The following is a 16,577-nucleotide window of genomic DNA, read 5'->3' as shown; positions in this document are numbered from 1 at the left end:
TAGTATTTTTTGTAAGTACTGCCGTAATAATAAATGCATGTGATAATTATATTTCTTCACTTAAAGTTCTGTGTTTGAACTTGAAAAGTGACATAAAATACCTAGTAAATAAGGTTTTGCACTCCAGTTGACTTGATGATCTGTCAAGTGCAGTTTGTGCTGATTACTTCATCTCAGTTAGTGTCTCCTAAGTCATGTGAGCATGGATGTTTGATGATGTTTGAAATCTCTAGTTCATTTGGGATTTCAGACAGGTTCACATTTATTCAGGTGTTGATTTCAACAGGAAACATCTCAAAAACTGCATTACTTGAAGTTATTTAATGTACTTTATTTCAGCGGTCTATTAAAATAGCTGTGGGTTTTATGATCCAGGAATTATTCTGTTGAAATCCTTGAATTCAGTTAATACTTGATTTTTCTATACTTCAGTTAAATTTGCATGTAGATAAGTTTTTTTAACTATTAGTAAAAATCTTGTCAAATGAGTTTTATTTTCAAACCTGAGTTCCTAAAGATGCTTTTTAAAATCCAATACTCAAATGCTCAGAAAACTGTCTGATGATAGGGAATTTAACCAACATGTTTGAAAATGAGACTCGGGCTTATACTCCTCTATGCATGAGCTTGGGATGACATTAAAAGCTAAAAAACAAGAAAGAAACAACAACAAAGAAAAAAAGGAAACAAGCCTAACTCATGTTCTCTCAACATAACTACTGTAAATAGGTTTTTCAGAACCAAAATGTTAAAATTTTCCATCAAATGAGAGGAAAAAATAGGCATTAATTTCCAAAAATAACTATGTAAATGTTAGAGGAGAAGGTAATCATTTGGCATGAGACAATGTAAAAGTTCCAGGTCAGGCAAGAAATAAATTTTAAAAACCCAGTAAAGATGTTTGTGCTCTTTTATCCCTGAAGTAGCTTTTAGCTTACATAAAGACAGTGTATCCTGAATATTGTTAAGGTAAAGTCTCCTCATAGCTTTGCAGAGGAGATATGGCGGAAAAAAAAAAAAAAAAAAAAAAAAAAAAAAAAAAAAGGAGAAAGTTGTCAAGATTCTGAAAATACAGCGTTAGGACAAGAGGTTTGCTGTCAGAACTGTTTAGAGGGGATTAAATTTTGCTTCTGCTGTATACTCCAAAGAGCAGTTTCAGCCTTTTCATCTGGTGTTCTAAGCCTTTAAGCCCAAGTCACTTCAAGCTGACTACTCTGTTACATGACTATTAACTCGAGTATCTGATTTGAGAGTATGGGTATTGCCAGAAGTTAATTTTCTGTGTCTTTATTGTCAGTTAGAGGCTGGATAGCTGATGTTGATTAAGGAAAAACAGTGAAGTCAGTTGTCTTCAAAAGGATTTATCTTCTTTTTGTCTGAGAAGGGGCCTAAAGGAACAAACATCTAAAGTGTTGTAGGAAAAGGAAAGGAAATCGGTTTTGACTTTAAAATGTCTCTTAAAAAAAAAAAAAAAAAAGGAGTAAATTAGCTCTAGAATGGTTGTAGGTGAGAAACAGCAGCAAGAAGTAACTTACATAGTTTAAAGTTAAATTTAAGCTGCTTAATCAACATAGATGTTTTGAGCTGTTTTCACTTGTTTTAAAAAGACCCTTTGGGAATCCTTTGGACTATTTTTTAATGATTTTTTTAAAATTCTAAAATAATATCTGTGGATTTATTGAACAAACAGTTCATTTACATGACATTAACAATAATTTAAAAATACAGTAACTTACATCAGAAGAGCAAAGTTAATTACATGACAAATCAAAATATTAACATGCTGGGACTGATTGTTGCAAAGTCATGTGCCAGGGTTTATTTTTAATTAACTGCTTGGTTTGCATGTTTCTTACTGGTTTGTTCAAGCAAAACCAGAATTGTCATAGAGAAGACACACGTGTTGATAACTGAAGAGGTTTTGTCTGAATTAAAAATAGGATAAATATTGTTAATTCATTTTTAAACAAACACTGGCACATAGAGAGCAAAATGACCTGTGGAGGATTTTAATTGTGGTCTGTGGCAGCTGGGATACTCCATGGGAGGAATTCTGTCCCAGGGATGCTTCAAGCACAAGGGTGGAGCATTCAGGGATGGAGGACAATCCCCCTGGGGTTGGCCACTGCTGATTGCCACACTGCTGCTGCTTTTGGAGTTCAAGCAGTTGAAGACATTTTCGTTTCTCTTGGATAGAAGTTATGACCTTTCAGATGAGCTGGATGTTCACACAGTCTGGTTTCATGCCAGTGAAACATTTGGAAGGTGTCAGCAGCTCCCCGTGCTTGGTTGGTTGGTTTCCACTGTCCCAAACTGCAGGAATTTGTGTGGTTACTGTGTCCCACCTTCTTTTAACTCAGATATTTGCTCTACTCTGGCTTTATTCTATGCTACAGTCTCAAATGGCAGTACTGGCAAGTTCCTTACATTTTAGCAGCTTTTCAAATAATTCTGCCTTTGTATTTACACCATTTCCTCAACTGATGCCAGCTAAGCCAAAAGCCCTGGCTCTGTTGGCCAGGGTTCACAAGAGCATCACCAAAGGCTGTGCTGGCAAAGCTGTGGGGAGGTCTGACTGCTCCCATCTGATTTAGCACAGGGGCTTTTCTCCAGAAGAAAATGTAATATCAACCAGACATAATTTTGTGAATGTTATTGATAGATTGACCTAGGTGAAGGATTAGGTGAGAAAAACCTATGAAGTTTAAGGAAAGTTTTGTTATCACAGAGTTATGTAAATCCTACTCATGAATTTTCTTTTTCTGTTGTATTCTGGCAGCATATTTTTGTGTGAATTCAATGATCTTTTAACTGAAGGAGTAGAGATCTCTTTTGAGATACCATCTTTGAGTCATGCTGCTAAGATAGGTCCAAGAAAATAATGTCCTATTTTGTGTTTAATCTGTGGTTCCTGTTCATGTTGGGTTTTTTTTAACATCATTTTAAATTCTTTTTTTTTTTAATGTATGTGGAATTTATGTCTTCAGCCCATATGTTTCTTGGCTGGGTAAATAAGTTCAACATTTTCTTTTTTTTTTTTTTTTCATCTTCTAACAGGCAAAAAAACAATCAGCCTGAACATTCAGTCTGTCACAACTTACAGGACAATTTCTAATGTCATTGGATATCTAAAAGGAGCTGTGTTTCCTGGTAAGTATCCCTTTGTCATTTGTATTGATTTTTTTTTTCATAGTAGGTGGGAGTCATAGCTGGGATAAGGATCCTATTTTGCCAGATAATTCACTAATAGAGAGGAAAGAAAAAGACTTTTTTGCACTCATTTTCTGATTCAAGACGAGACAGAATATGTGAGGTTAAACAGAGAATGATCTGAAGGGGATATTGTAGTTACAAAAAGCATATTTTTACACAAGCAGCAGGTGTTGCACATGGACCACAGGGAGTATCAGTAGTTTGTACCAAGTAACTGTTTAATGGTTTTAATTTTAATATGGTTTTAACACTTGCTGCAGCCTTATTGTGTGTGTCAATAATGCCCTAAGCTAGTTTTATGCAATTTTATGAATAATAATTACTGTTCTCTATGTCTGATGATTGAACAATAGAACTCTAAACGCAACTGGGACATAAACACAACCTCCCTCTGTCCTTTGATTCTGTGCATAAATAATGGTATCATCACGATATAAGATAATTTGCAGATTATTTTGTTAGTTAGTGAATTTACTTAAAAGGTGAAGGGTTTCTACCACATGAATGAATGCTGTTGCTGGTTGCTTTTATAGTGTAAACAATTCCTAGTGTGCAGATCATCATCAAAACATCATCATGCTTGCTTTAATATTCTTTTATAAGGTTGTGAAGAAAGGATGGAAATTTATTTACAGTCCCTTAGGAGGTGGGCCAGTCATTTCATATTTTAAGTAATAGAATGAAGGAGGTGGAAAAAATTTTATTCCTGTAGGTGAAATAACGACTCAGTTCTGTGCATGCAGAACTGTGTACTTCTCACCAGACTTTTGGTTTGTTTAAAGCAACAGAGGAAACAATTAGCACAGTGAATTTAATTTCTATGAAGGATTTAATTTCCTTCATGAATTTGAAGTTACCAGTCTGCTATTATTAATGTTTTGCAAATAGCTGTCATGGAGTTGGAAAGGCAGAAACTGCCATGTTTAGACATTCTGTCTTCCGAATTGTGCAACAGAGGCAAGAAAAAGAGCAAGAAGTGCTTCAGTTGCTGTTTAACAAGTCTTCTATCTCCTCTCTACCTGAACCTTTCATCTTATTATTGCATTTTTAATCAGAATCTACTTTTTGGAGGTTTGCCAATATTTGCTGAACTTTAGGTATCTAAGGATATATAAATAACTGAAGTCAGTAGCAGTACCCAGTTTGTCCCATGGATGTCTGGATAAACAAGATCCATAACAACTGTCTTCTACTATAGGCACAAGTGAAATGTCTACTGCACTGTAATATTTTGTAGACAATCAATATTAAACCTTTTTTTCTTTCTCTGCTCTACTTGGTTGACACTACAGTCGTTCCTCCTCAACTGTTTTGAATCTTGATATTTTCATGGCATTGATTCTTTGTCATTTTGATGGGGTTTTGCTCATTTCATACGCATGAAATATTCACCTTTATGTTCACAGAAGTGCAGAAAGAAGGCAAAAATTATCTTTAGTGCTTAATGAAAGCCTGCAGAGCATCACCATGGGTGGAATTTATTTCTTTTTTGTTAAAGACCACCAAACACGCACACACAGACAAGCACATCTCTGTAATGCTAACCTTAGCTGGCATTTGATCTGAGGAGTAAGAACAAGCATCTGAAGTGTAACCAAGATGTTGAAATCATTAGGTGTAGATGAAATGTGATACTTGGTAGCATTTTAAAACCCAAAAAACGTAACATTGATTTTAAAGCTCTATTAGACATGGTTGAAGATGGGATGTATAACAAGAAAAGACAGGATAAAGAGACTTTTTAATGATGGATCCCTGTTGTCCAGCCCATCACTAACTTGAACACTCTCCTGTCTTATCACCTTCAAGGGTATCTGATGGATATTTTTTTTCTCTATTTCCAGCCCTTTCTCTTTTTTTCATTTTTGCCATGTGATTCTGAGAAAGGACAGCTGCTGCCTCTGCAAGCGTGACCATCCTTTCTCCTCTGCTTTTCCTGTAGTCATTTGCTTTAGGGTACTGCCTCTATTTGAGGGAGAGATGTGCAAAGATGAAGAATTTCAAAGGAGGCACCAGCTGTTATGTTTTGCCACTGCTCATTCAGCTGGCATCTCCAGCAATAAGTCGATGCCTCCTTCTCAATCAAAATATCCTGCATTATTTTAATAAGGTGTCTCTCCTCTCACATGGTCTGTTCACAGGCTAAACAGAAATTATTATACATTGATCCTGCCTGATCCCCCTGTGTTAGTGGCACTTCCATTAATGACCTAGAGGCATGTAAGGGCATTCATTTTGGTTCCTAATTCCTGTCATTTAATGAGTTGAAAATCCTACATTTTTTTCATTGTCAGTTCAACCTATAATTAAGCATATCATGGTGCAATACACAAGTTGCAAAATTATATGATTTAGATTTCATCTTGTTACATTAAATTATTATGTAAATCTAGGTTGACACTTTGCATATCTGTCTTTAGAAAGAAATTCTCATTTCCATACCTACACACCCCCAAAGTTGATTGAAAAGATTGTATTACAGGTACATTAAAAAAAAAAAAATCATCTCTTTGTAAAGCATTTTGGATTCCTTATTAAACAACATGTTCAAATATTTTGTTGAACAAGGCTGGTGAAACTCCAGTTTGATAGAGAATGCTTTTATAATCAAAGTGTTCCATTAACATTGTTCCTAGGCAGCAGCCACTGCAAGATATACTGGGTAGGTATTTAATTTTATAAGCAAATAAAAAGTGAGGGCAATGTGCAGCAATCTGTTGCTCCATTGTGATCAACTGACAGCAAGTGAATGATTTCACTTGGTGAAAGAAAGAAAAAGAAAATTTTTCCACGTTTTGGAGCCCAGATGACACTCAGGGGTTGCTGTGGGTGTGGCATCACTGTTCCTCACTGTTGAAAACTGTTTTTCTATTGTCTGTTGGTATCCTGAAATAGGGAAAGAACACCTTTAAAAGTCTAGATCTGGGCCAGAAGGAGACTTTACAAAATATCAGAGCAAAACCAGCAAACAATCCTTCAAAGAGGGTTGTGAATTCATCTCACACAGAAGGTCTAATAGTTTAATAGCTCATTCAGAATAACTCTGCTTGGACTTCTTCACAGGCCTCAGTCACACCAGTTAGTCATGCAATTTCATAACACATCATCAGTTCTGAAGGGTTTTTTTTCCCTTGTGGGTGGTATTATGGTTATATATAATGCCTGGAGAGATGAAGATTTAATTTTATTTCTCTGGGGAAAAAAAGTGTGTTTTTTGGTTTTTTTTCCCATGAGTAATTGTAAGCATATTCTTTATTTCAGGTTGAAACTTCTTGCTTTTCTTTCTATAAAAGGCTTTCTTCCAGCATTAACACAGCTGTTAGGTGTGACTTTCCAAATCTGTATCATTCATTATCTCTATCCCTCTGTCATGTCTCCTCTCCAAACCTGCAGTCCAGGTATTTTCATGTCTCCTTCCACATAAGGCTAAGTCCTGATCATCTCTAATCTGCTTGCCAGCTGCTCCACTACTCTTTCTGCCATGTCTTTTTTGAGATAGGGTGGTGAGCACTGAACACAGTCTTCCAGGTGAGGGAGTACAAATATTTGTGTATTTTCTTTGTTTCCCACTGCACTGCCACACATTTGTTTTCTTTTCTTTTTTTTTTTTTTTTGGTTGTTGTTGTTTCTTTTTTTTGGGGGGTGCTGATGTGTTTTGATGATCATTTCCTGCTTATTATTTTGTGGGTTTTTCTCATAACACTCTACTGTGAGCATGATTGTTTGTATGATCTAGTCCTGACTGTAAAATGGTCTATATCAGATCTACAAGGAGAGCAATAAGCAAACAAGGAAGGCAAGGGTATGGGGATTAATTTAGAAAACTGTAAACATGTATTTATTTACTAGTTAATTTTTAAGTAGTACTCACAGTTTTGTGTATAATTGTATGATTTTCTTGCATGTCATCATATACTTTTTTGTTGACAGCTTTGTGTTGCATTAAGGACATTGCACACTAATAGAGTTCATTTTTAGGGTTGTTCAGAATTCTTTTAATCTGAATATTCAGGGAAAAAAAGTTTGGTTTTTGGGATTTTTTTTTAATTCCTCCTTTCAGACAGATACGTCATCATTGGCAGCCACCACAGCAGTTTGAAGGGTTATGGTGGGCAAGGCTGGGCCAGCAGCACTGCTGTGATCACAGCCCTGCTCCAAGCCCTGGTGCCAGAGCTGAGGAGGGGCTGGAGGCCTGACAGGACCCTGCTCTTCTGCTCGTGGGGAGGAACAGCCCTGGGGAACGTCGGCTCCTACGAGTGGGCTGAGGTAAAACTGCTCTGGGAGGGTTCCTGCTGCTGAAAGCTTGGATGTGGGAACCCAGCACATCCCTCTGCCTGCCCTGGCTGCCTCCAGACCCTGGCAGGGGGCTCAGAGACCTTGGCAAGAAGTCAAAAACACCTGTGGCTTTGATTTTAGCCCGTGGAAAAAACTGCCAACTTTGTATCAGGGATTACAAGCCACGAGGGTTTGAGTAGTGTGGTAGTTGAATTAACACAGGGTGGAAAAGTAGAATTTTGGGACTTTTTAGAATGGGGTTCAAGGGGACATGAGGGAGGGATTTGGGTGTGTCCTGGCCTTCTTCTTCTTGCCCTCCATGTCTTGGTGTGATGGTGACCCTTTTCTATTGGTTTACAGTAGAGACACACTGTCCAATATAAATGATAGATATTGGCACATTATTGTAAACATGGTACACATAGCTTTTGGTATAAAATGTAAACGCTGCCCAGGAGAGCAGACAGAATGCCATGGCTGACCTGCCAGACAGAGCTCAGCAGGTCAGAGAAAGAATGTTCTAGATAAGGGAAAATAACCTTGAGAAGTCAACCCTACACATTTCAGACTCCTATGGCTGCATGGGCTGGGAAATGAGGACTTTTACAATCCTGGGGTCATCTCGACACCCAGACCCCGAAACTTGGAAACAATATGAAATTGCCACATGGGAATTGTGGCTCATTTAACTGCTCTCTGAGATTGCCTGTGTTCATTCATGCACTGCACAGCAAATCCAGGGAAAACATCCATTGAGGCCATTCCTGGGATAATGAGGGGCCAGGATGTTGCCATGGCTGTGGAGGTTGCATATGCAGCACCTTTGGGAGCTGCTTTCCCTCCCTGGTTCAGCACAGCTTTGTAAAAGGGCATTGCCAGGGTTTGACGGGGGGAGGAAAACCTCAAAAAATGATGTAGGCACAGAAAGAGCTTAAGAGAGCTTTTTCATTTTCTTGGGGGTTTAATATTTAATAATTTTTCATCGATAAGGCTTAGTTTGAGGTGAAGTGAATCAAGAGAGAAAGAAGAGAGCCATGCTATAGTTTGCATGAATTAAATTAACCTTGCAGTGTCTCCATGGCTAGTGCTGATTCACTTCTCACAGATTTGTGCTGAGGAATTGGACACAATCCCAAACAGACGATTCTTTGGGCTCTTACTTTCAGCAGAATGGGAATCAGCTGGTTGAAAGAAAGTACCTCAAAAAGTATTGATGATCATACATGGCTAAAGTAGACTTCAGGTCATAAAATAAAGGAGTTGCTACTCCTCTAGGCAGAGAATTTCATGGCTGCTTTTCCAACTCTAATGGTTCAATGAATTAAAACAGTGGATAAAATAAAGAGTTAATTGCTTTTTACCGTGCATAAGAAGCAGCCAACCCTCATTGAAATTTCATACTTCCAACATGATTATTCTTCAGAAACAAGAGGGGGTGAAAAAATCAAATTGAAAAGATCCAGGCTGGAAGCAAAATTTGTTTAGTTCCACTTCAAGTCAGCTTTGCATCAGATGTAATTGCGTTACACCCCTTCTGTTCAATATAAAGAGCCACTTCATGCAAAGAGGAACTCATTACTGAGAAGGCAAAGGGGATCCTTTCAAAACAGAGATAATAATTGAAACGGTTTGTACATGCTATTTTTATAGTCTAAAAAATAATAAAATGAAAACACTGGGAAAGTTATGCAATTCAAATCTGAATTGGGCCTCTTAATATTTGAGTCTGTTTAACTTTTGATAATGATTGCTTTTGAAGTTTGTCTTCTGTAAGGCATAAGTTTAAAAGGCCATCATGTTGTTTCACAGTGTGTAATGTTTTCATTTTTGGCCTTACAAGTGTACTAATTTTTAATTCCTCCCAGACCTGTTTGCATTTTCTTTAGATGATGTGTGAAATAGAATTATAAGTTCTGCTATGTAGAGAAATAGCACTGAGATATCCTTTGAAGTTCACAAGAGCATATTGTGAGAAGCAGTAGTTAACTAATACTTGGGGAATCACAGAGGATGGAAATGTAGGGTGCAGTTTTCCCCTAGAAGCAACCAAAAGAACAAGACCAGGCATAATTCTAATGATGCAGAATAGTAACTATCTTTCTGCTTGTGTTGTAGGATCTCAGGAGTGTTCTTCAGAGAAATGCTGTGGCTTACATCAGCCTCCATAATCCAGTCACAGGCAACTCAACTTTGCGGCCCGTGGCATCCCCTTCTCTTCAGCAGCTGGCAGCAGAGGTTAGGAATAGTATTTGGTTTCACTTGTGGTTTATGAGGTTACATGGTTAGCATGCTTAAGATCAGTTGACATTACACAGCAAGCAGTGGTTATATTGTTGAAGAATTTTAACCCCACAAACACACATGAACTGTTTTTTGCTTTTTTACAGTGAGCAGGTTAAAATTTCAAAAAACAATACATTAAGAGGTTGGAAGGGATAACTTGTTTCATCTGTTAGTTAGACAAAGTCTGACAATACTTGCATGCCCTACAGCTTTTTTTACCTTTTGGCAGCTTTAAAGTAACATATTTGTTGTTCTTCAGTACAGAGCACATTTTTCTCATCCTAATCAAGCCTTTCCAGACTGTTTCTCAATTTGCATTTAAACCTGTATATTTACCAGATGTAACATGACACAGAGGGAGAGTGTTACTCCTACCATAATAAATACTGTCTGAAGTGAGTATGTCAGGTTCAGTGCTCAGCCATGCCTGTGCAGCTCATCTGGACCCAGAATATTCCACGGGTGCTCTGGTATAAGGGCACGTAGGCCTTCAACTAATGACCCCACTGCTGTTCCTGAGCTTTCTGAATTTATCAATATTTTACATGAATGGAGAATAGTGTAAAGCACATTCTAAATTCAACCACTTTGAATTGGTATGCATAAAATGGAGTTCGATTTCACTTTAATAAATTATGCTTTTTAGAAGTTTTTTTCTGTATGTTTGCCAAATGAATACTTATTCGGATGTTTCTTTGACTTGCTTCTGAAGTATTTGGTTAAAAACACTCCTCAGAGCTGCATCTTGGATTAAATGCAGTTTAAGACTGATCTGGCTTGGCAATTATTCAACTAAGTTAATAAAATAATATCAGTAAATTGCTTCTTAACAATGTCTTAACCATTTCTCCTGTTCAGTGTTTAAGTGGTAGTTTCCTCATGGAAAGAATCTGATTTATGCTCTGTAAGTATTATGAAAAATGTGATGCAACATAGTGTCAGAGAAAAAAGCTTCCATTTGTGGAAAATAATTTATAATGTTGTATATGTGAATCTGCAGGTATTATGGATATGTCAGCTCAAATTTTGCTATCAGTTTTAGCTATTGTACTTTCAAGAAATACTAGCCTGAAAAGTTGCTAGCCTTGTGCTCACCTGGTGGTGTTGGCAGTTCTACCTCCATTAAAACAAGTATTTGCCATTTAAGGGAGTAAGTTTATTATTATCCTTGAGCTATTTGGTTTTTCTCATTTTATTTATTTGACTCTACAACACAATCTATGGCAGTGATCTGAAAACTAAATTGTCTGGAGCTTTGCAGCAGTCTCTTTATTATCTGTTTATCACTTTAAGACTCAATTCTTTCATCCTAATAAATGCCATATTAGTATGAGTGTTACGTTCACGCCCTCTGTTTTGAAAAGGAAGCAAACTTCTGCTTTATTTCTGTGATGTTAAATAATATTTTGTAATTCTTGTAATAGCAGTTGTGTTCTGTTCAGCAGTATGGAAGGAGCCCCTCTTAGCAGCGTTTCCTGGCACCTGTTAATTAATAAAACGTGACTAGAATGTCTAATTTTTAAATTTTTTTTAGTCCCAGTAAACACCTTCCATCTCACTTCTGGTTCTTTAATTTTGAGAGTGCATCCCTTCTGCATGTTTATCCTAAAGGCCCATTTAAAAAGTAAAGGATAAAATTCCTGTGAGCATTTTAACTGTATGGCTTTCCTTCCTGTCAGATATTGTTATTTGTAATTAAAATAACTGTCATGCAGTTTGTGACATTAAAAAGATTTATAGGAATTATTGCTTCCAAATGCTGGCTAGATTTCTGAATTCATACCAAATTACTGACAGTGATGGAGCAGCCCAGCACAGATCCTCATTTGTTCCCATGGGTGCTCGCAGTTTACCATGTGTCCAGAAGATTTTCTCTGGAAGACTGATCTGCTTATAAAGAATATTGATGTTACTGCCAGTACTTGCCAGGAAGACAATGTAATTACAGATTACTTGTAAGTTATGACACTGCAAATGGGGTGAGATGTGACATTTTGGAGCTTATCTCATCTTGAAGAAATTGTGAATCTGTTCACATGAGATTCTTGCTACCAGGTGCAAGTTGCAAAGAAGAGCTTAAAAATTCCAACAAAAAAAGGAACATTTTAATTTGTGTGAGCTCTGAATATAGGTTAGAACAGAAAAGGTAAAACAGGAATCTAGAATTAATGATATCAGTCCATTTTAAAATGAAAAGATAGATTAGCCTGTCTTGTTTAGTTAGACAAAAGTTTTCCATAATTTGTGAATACATGGAAGTTCTTGAACTGTGCCTTTGGATTCAATGGTAGAACTCATAAATCCATTTTTAGCCTCAACAAAAGAAACTGTCATGCATTATTTTTCCTTCTACTGCTAAACAGTGTTGAAACATTGTTTGGAGGTAAGGGACACTAAAATCTTACAATTTTTGGGGTTTTGTTCAGTGCCCACTGTAGTGCTAAAGTTGTGTGTGAAAGAGAGGGAGAATGTATTCCTAGGGAAAATTCATTTATGTTAGAAAAGCCTACAGATTGTAAGTGTTAGGATTGTAGGGATAAAAATGAAAAGCTGTAGTTTGTCCTGTGAAAGAGAACTCAAGTAATAATCACACTAAGTGCAGAGCACTCTGTGCATGCTGCAAGGAGCATAATTTAAATAGAATTGTGGGGAAATAGCAAACTAAGATGGGCCAATGCACACAGCAATGTTTGCTTTCTGTCTTGTTTTTGTTTTTTTCCTAAAATAAAATTCTGGGCAGTTGCTAATCACAGCAGCTCCACAATATCTTTTTTCCCTTAATTTCTGGGAAAATTAGGAAAGAAGTTTTAGCTGAAATGTTGTTTGTATGGATATTCTAAACTCAACAATGAAAAGAAGAATCAGGAAACTTAATAATTTGTCTGCTGTGTGAGGTCTGGCAATCAGAGAATAGAATAAGTGCTTGGCTAATTAACAGAGACCATGTTTCTTAAGGAATGTTTTGTATAAAGGGATTATATCTTCATATTAGTTGCAGGTTTCAAAAGGGAGCTACGTAAGCAGCAAATAATAATTTTATATGCCTGTCTGTGGGATTCTGGTTGAAACACCAAATTACACAAAGAAGCAAATTTAAATATTTGGATTAATTAAGCAAAGAGGAACTCAAACAGTTCTGAGACCTTGACATATTTAATTCAAATATTTTTTATATATCTAATTAGTGTCCACATTAACAAGAGGGAAGTACTGCCAAGTTATATTTTTGTCTACTGTTATTTTGTACAGAAAATGATGGTTAATTCGCTTGCTCAGTTGGTGAATCAGCATTTGTTGGCAGAGTGTCATTGGTAAATTGGGTTTGTTCAAGGCTGGGATTTATTCTCTGTAAACAAGGCTGTTAATGATTTTTTATATAATGGACATGTCACAAAGAAAAAAAAAGTTATTATGAAACATAAATTCATTGCTGTTGTCTTTTAACTGATGGTGTGACCATCAGACTCCAGATCTGCTGTTACTGCTGAGCCCAACAGAACTCACTGCTCCTGTCTCCCCAGGAAAGGAGTGATTTAAAGCTATTGATGAATGAGTTGATCATTAAAAATGACTATGCCAAGTATTGTTCCATGCTATTTATCAGTATTTGTTTCTACTGATGGAGTAAAAGGCATAAAACATCTCTACATTTAAAGGTGGTGTTATTGACAGAAAGATCTTTTTTCTTTATGAAGCAGAGCCAAAGATAAACTTCTGCATAGATGTTACTATCATTATTTCTTAATTTAAAAAAAACTAAAATCTTGCATTAATGTCAGCATCGATTCTCTTCTTCCAACTTCTATGTTTTTCTCATTTTTTAATACTGTCAGCATTAATAGTGAATCTCCTAGAGTCATATATCAGTAGTTGTAAATAAGAAAAAAAAATATTATTTTAATTGCTTGTTCAATGCCTTATAACAGAAGACTATTGCTTCCCCATGAGCTTTCAGTTTTTACCTGTTATCACTTTTAGTGTTAGATTTGATTGCTGGTGTTATTTTTATATTTATGTTGAGAACAAAAGAAAATATCTTTGAGACTCCAAAGTTTCTGCTGTGAACTTCTATCTCAGGAATTTCTAACTGTGTTAGAATGATGCTGTTAATATAATTGGCAATACTTTATTGCCAACACTATTAAATTAATTAAGATGCTGCTTCTCCAATGTGAAAAGTTTCATTTAATGGTGGATTTGATTTGCAGGAGGTATTTTTTTGTATCTTCTAACCACTTTTTCCTTTTGACAAAATGCTGCTTTGTCCACTGTTACATATTTTTTCACTCTTCCAAATTGAATAATTTTAATACATAAATGCAGATTCAGACAGTGAGTAATTCAACCTACTCATATGTTTTGATGTTATAAAAATAATATTACTGTTAAATGTAGAGAAAAGAGTTTGTTAGCAAAAGATAATGTAATAATGAACCTATTTTCCAGCTGTGATCTTCCTGGGAACAATTCCTTTGTTCTTGATGACTCAAACTTTCTGCTTCCATGTCCTTCCCTGTATTTACATAGATTTCTAATAGAGGTGTAAATTATGTATATGTTCAGAAAGGTTTTCTTGGTTTGAAATGTAAATGTCTATGTCAATAGCCATTGTGGATGAAATTGAATAAATCTGAATATTTTATTATGTTTAGGTATAGTACTGGAGGAGGGAAGTAATTCCTTTTCTGCTGCTAAAATGGTGTTTGGTTCAAGTTTTCTATTGTCCAATCTAGTTAATATTGTTTCATATAATGAGCTGTACCATGTAAAGGAACTTTTTACCTTCCAGACGCTTTAACCAGACTAGAGTATTAGAAAAAATAAATTCACTTCTGTCTAAATATTTTTTGTTTAGTTTCATCTTGATTATTTCCCTTTAGAACTGACTTTTTCATGATAATAGGAAGATGTTTTCTTAATGATAGAAAAACCTTTCATGTAGAGAGTTTAAAAGTAAACTTCTAGTTCTTACGAGAAGATAGATTGAGTGCTCTGGACATTTTAAAATCTCTACATAAACAGAAATCATTGAAAAATTTCTCTTGATGTTTCTCTCATCATTATTAATTATGTTGCTGAATGAAATTAAACTGACTCAATAGGTATAAGCTGTACTACACAAACAGCCCATGGGAAAGAAATGCACATGCAAAAATTAGGTGTGTGGCCAAATAACCAGAAAGAGAGCAAGCATCTTTAAATCAGCATTGGTAAGAAATTAGTGTAAACTGAAATGAGACTTCAGACTCTAATGTTGTTTGGTCCAAAACAGCTGCAGCCATGAGCTTTAGTCCTGCATGTTGCAGAAAAAGCATCAAAATTTTGTGCAGCACAATTTACTCTTCAGTTTGCAGATCCTTACTGGTGAAAAAAAAAAAAAGCACTTGGGTAGTGAGAAGCAGACCATTTGGACCATTTGTTTGTTGGACAAGTATGAAGATGTTTATTTTCTGTTTCATAGAGTACTGAGCAGGTTACAGAAGCCAGAGGAGTGGGAAGAACTGAAGTTCTGTAGAAACCTGGGAAGGTGGGGGGTTTTTTGTTAGGATGGGTTTTTTGTTGTTGTTGTTGTTTGTTTTGGCTTGGGTGGTTTTTAAGCTATTTTTCCCAGGAAGAGTAGAGTACCTATGGTAAGCCAGTAACTGAGGTGAAAATGTTGACCTGAGCCCCAGTGGGTGCAGTGAAGAGTCTGCAATTCCTGCTCATGCTGAGAGATTTTGAGGTCAGAAATTCTCTTTCAACATGGACCCTTGTCATGCTTGGAGGACTCTTACATGTCTTTTAGGGTTCAGGTTTATAAATCAACTCAAAATTATGGAGATTGGCATATTTTTGCTACATAAATTTGTCCCCCCCTTTAATTTCAGTGTTGACACAATATCAGTTCTTACATGTGAAAAAAAAAAAAAATCTCGATTGCTTTAAGGCTGTTAATTGAACTTCTGTGTCTCCTGTTTAGTCATACCTATACAAGAAATATTCACATTTAGGAAGGGAAAAAAAATTAATCCCCAAACATTAACCATTAACCTTTTTTTTCCTTTTGATGACTGACATTAACCTCACCTGGTTAATGTCAGTCATCAAAAGAAAAAAGAAAATCTTCAGATTTTAACTTAGGCATATTTATTGGCAAGAAGTTAGAATTCCTTTGATGAATTCTTTGAAACCAGGTGTGAGGAAAATCATTCCAAATTCACTTAAAACTGTGATAGTTTAAATAATACAAGCATAAACTGTTCTGGTGTTGCCTTGTTTGTTCATTCTTCATCTGTTTACCACAAGCAGATTCTGGTGTCTTGTCTAGTGTAAAAAAAAAAAAAAAAAGACTAAACAGAGCTAGAATGGAGATTTTGGGGACACCATAAACAGGGAATGTGAAATTTTAAAAGCAGTTTCAAGCCAATTGTATATATGTGAAAAATACCTGTATTTTTCAAATTATTCCTGAGGTTTTAATTAGTAACGTAGTTGAGATGCATTTTTATTTATTGAGTCAAAGAGCCACAATTCCCACAGTATTATTCTTGTCTTGAAGTGCACACAGAATGGGATTTCACCAAATAGAACAGAGAAACTGGGACTTCACTGAATAGAACACAGAAAATTTTATAGCAGATAATCTCAGATGTCAGGAAAAGCCAAAATGCAAGAAATAGTTTTCTTGGAGGTTCTGCAAAAAGCTTTCTTTTGGCAGCTAAAGGTCACACAGCTCCAACCTTTGTCTCCTGGCAGAGCATTGAAAGGGATTTCAAAACCTGTTTTGTAGCCTTCTATTTTAACACTTTAAATACTTCAAGTTTTCT

At 36.0% G+C, this 16,577-nt stretch overlaps 1 protein-coding gene across 20 annotated transcripts in view; it reads left to right on the top strand.

The window, feature by feature from the left end:
- The window catches only part of NAALADL2 (N-acetylated alpha-linked acidic dipeptidase like 2), a 412,826-nt gene that overhangs the window by 314,436 nt on the left and 81,813 nt on the right, over positions 1–16,577 (top strand). For all 20 annotated transcript variants that reach the window (XM_085587326.1, XM_077785540.2, XM_085587337.1 and 17 more), the window contains 3 exons: positions 3,058–3,150; positions 7,274–7,479; positions 9,604–9,723. In XM_085587326.1, the coding sequence (XP_085443452.1) occupies positions 3,058–3,150; positions 7,274–7,479; positions 9,604–9,723 (419 nt within the window). The remainder of the gene's footprint in view (positions 1–3,057; positions 3,151–7,273; positions 7,480–9,603; positions 9,724–16,577) is intronic.

The sequence above is a fragment of the Lonchura striata genome, chromosome 9 (genome assembly GCF_050655825.1).
Source record: "Lonchura striata isolate lonStrDom1 chromosome 9, ASM5065582v1, whole genome shotgun sequence".
Classification (NCBI taxonomy): domain Eukaryota; kingdom Metazoa; phylum Chordata; class Aves; order Passeriformes; family Estrildidae; genus Lonchura; species Lonchura striata.
This window is presented reverse-complemented; position numbering and strand designations above follow the sequence as displayed.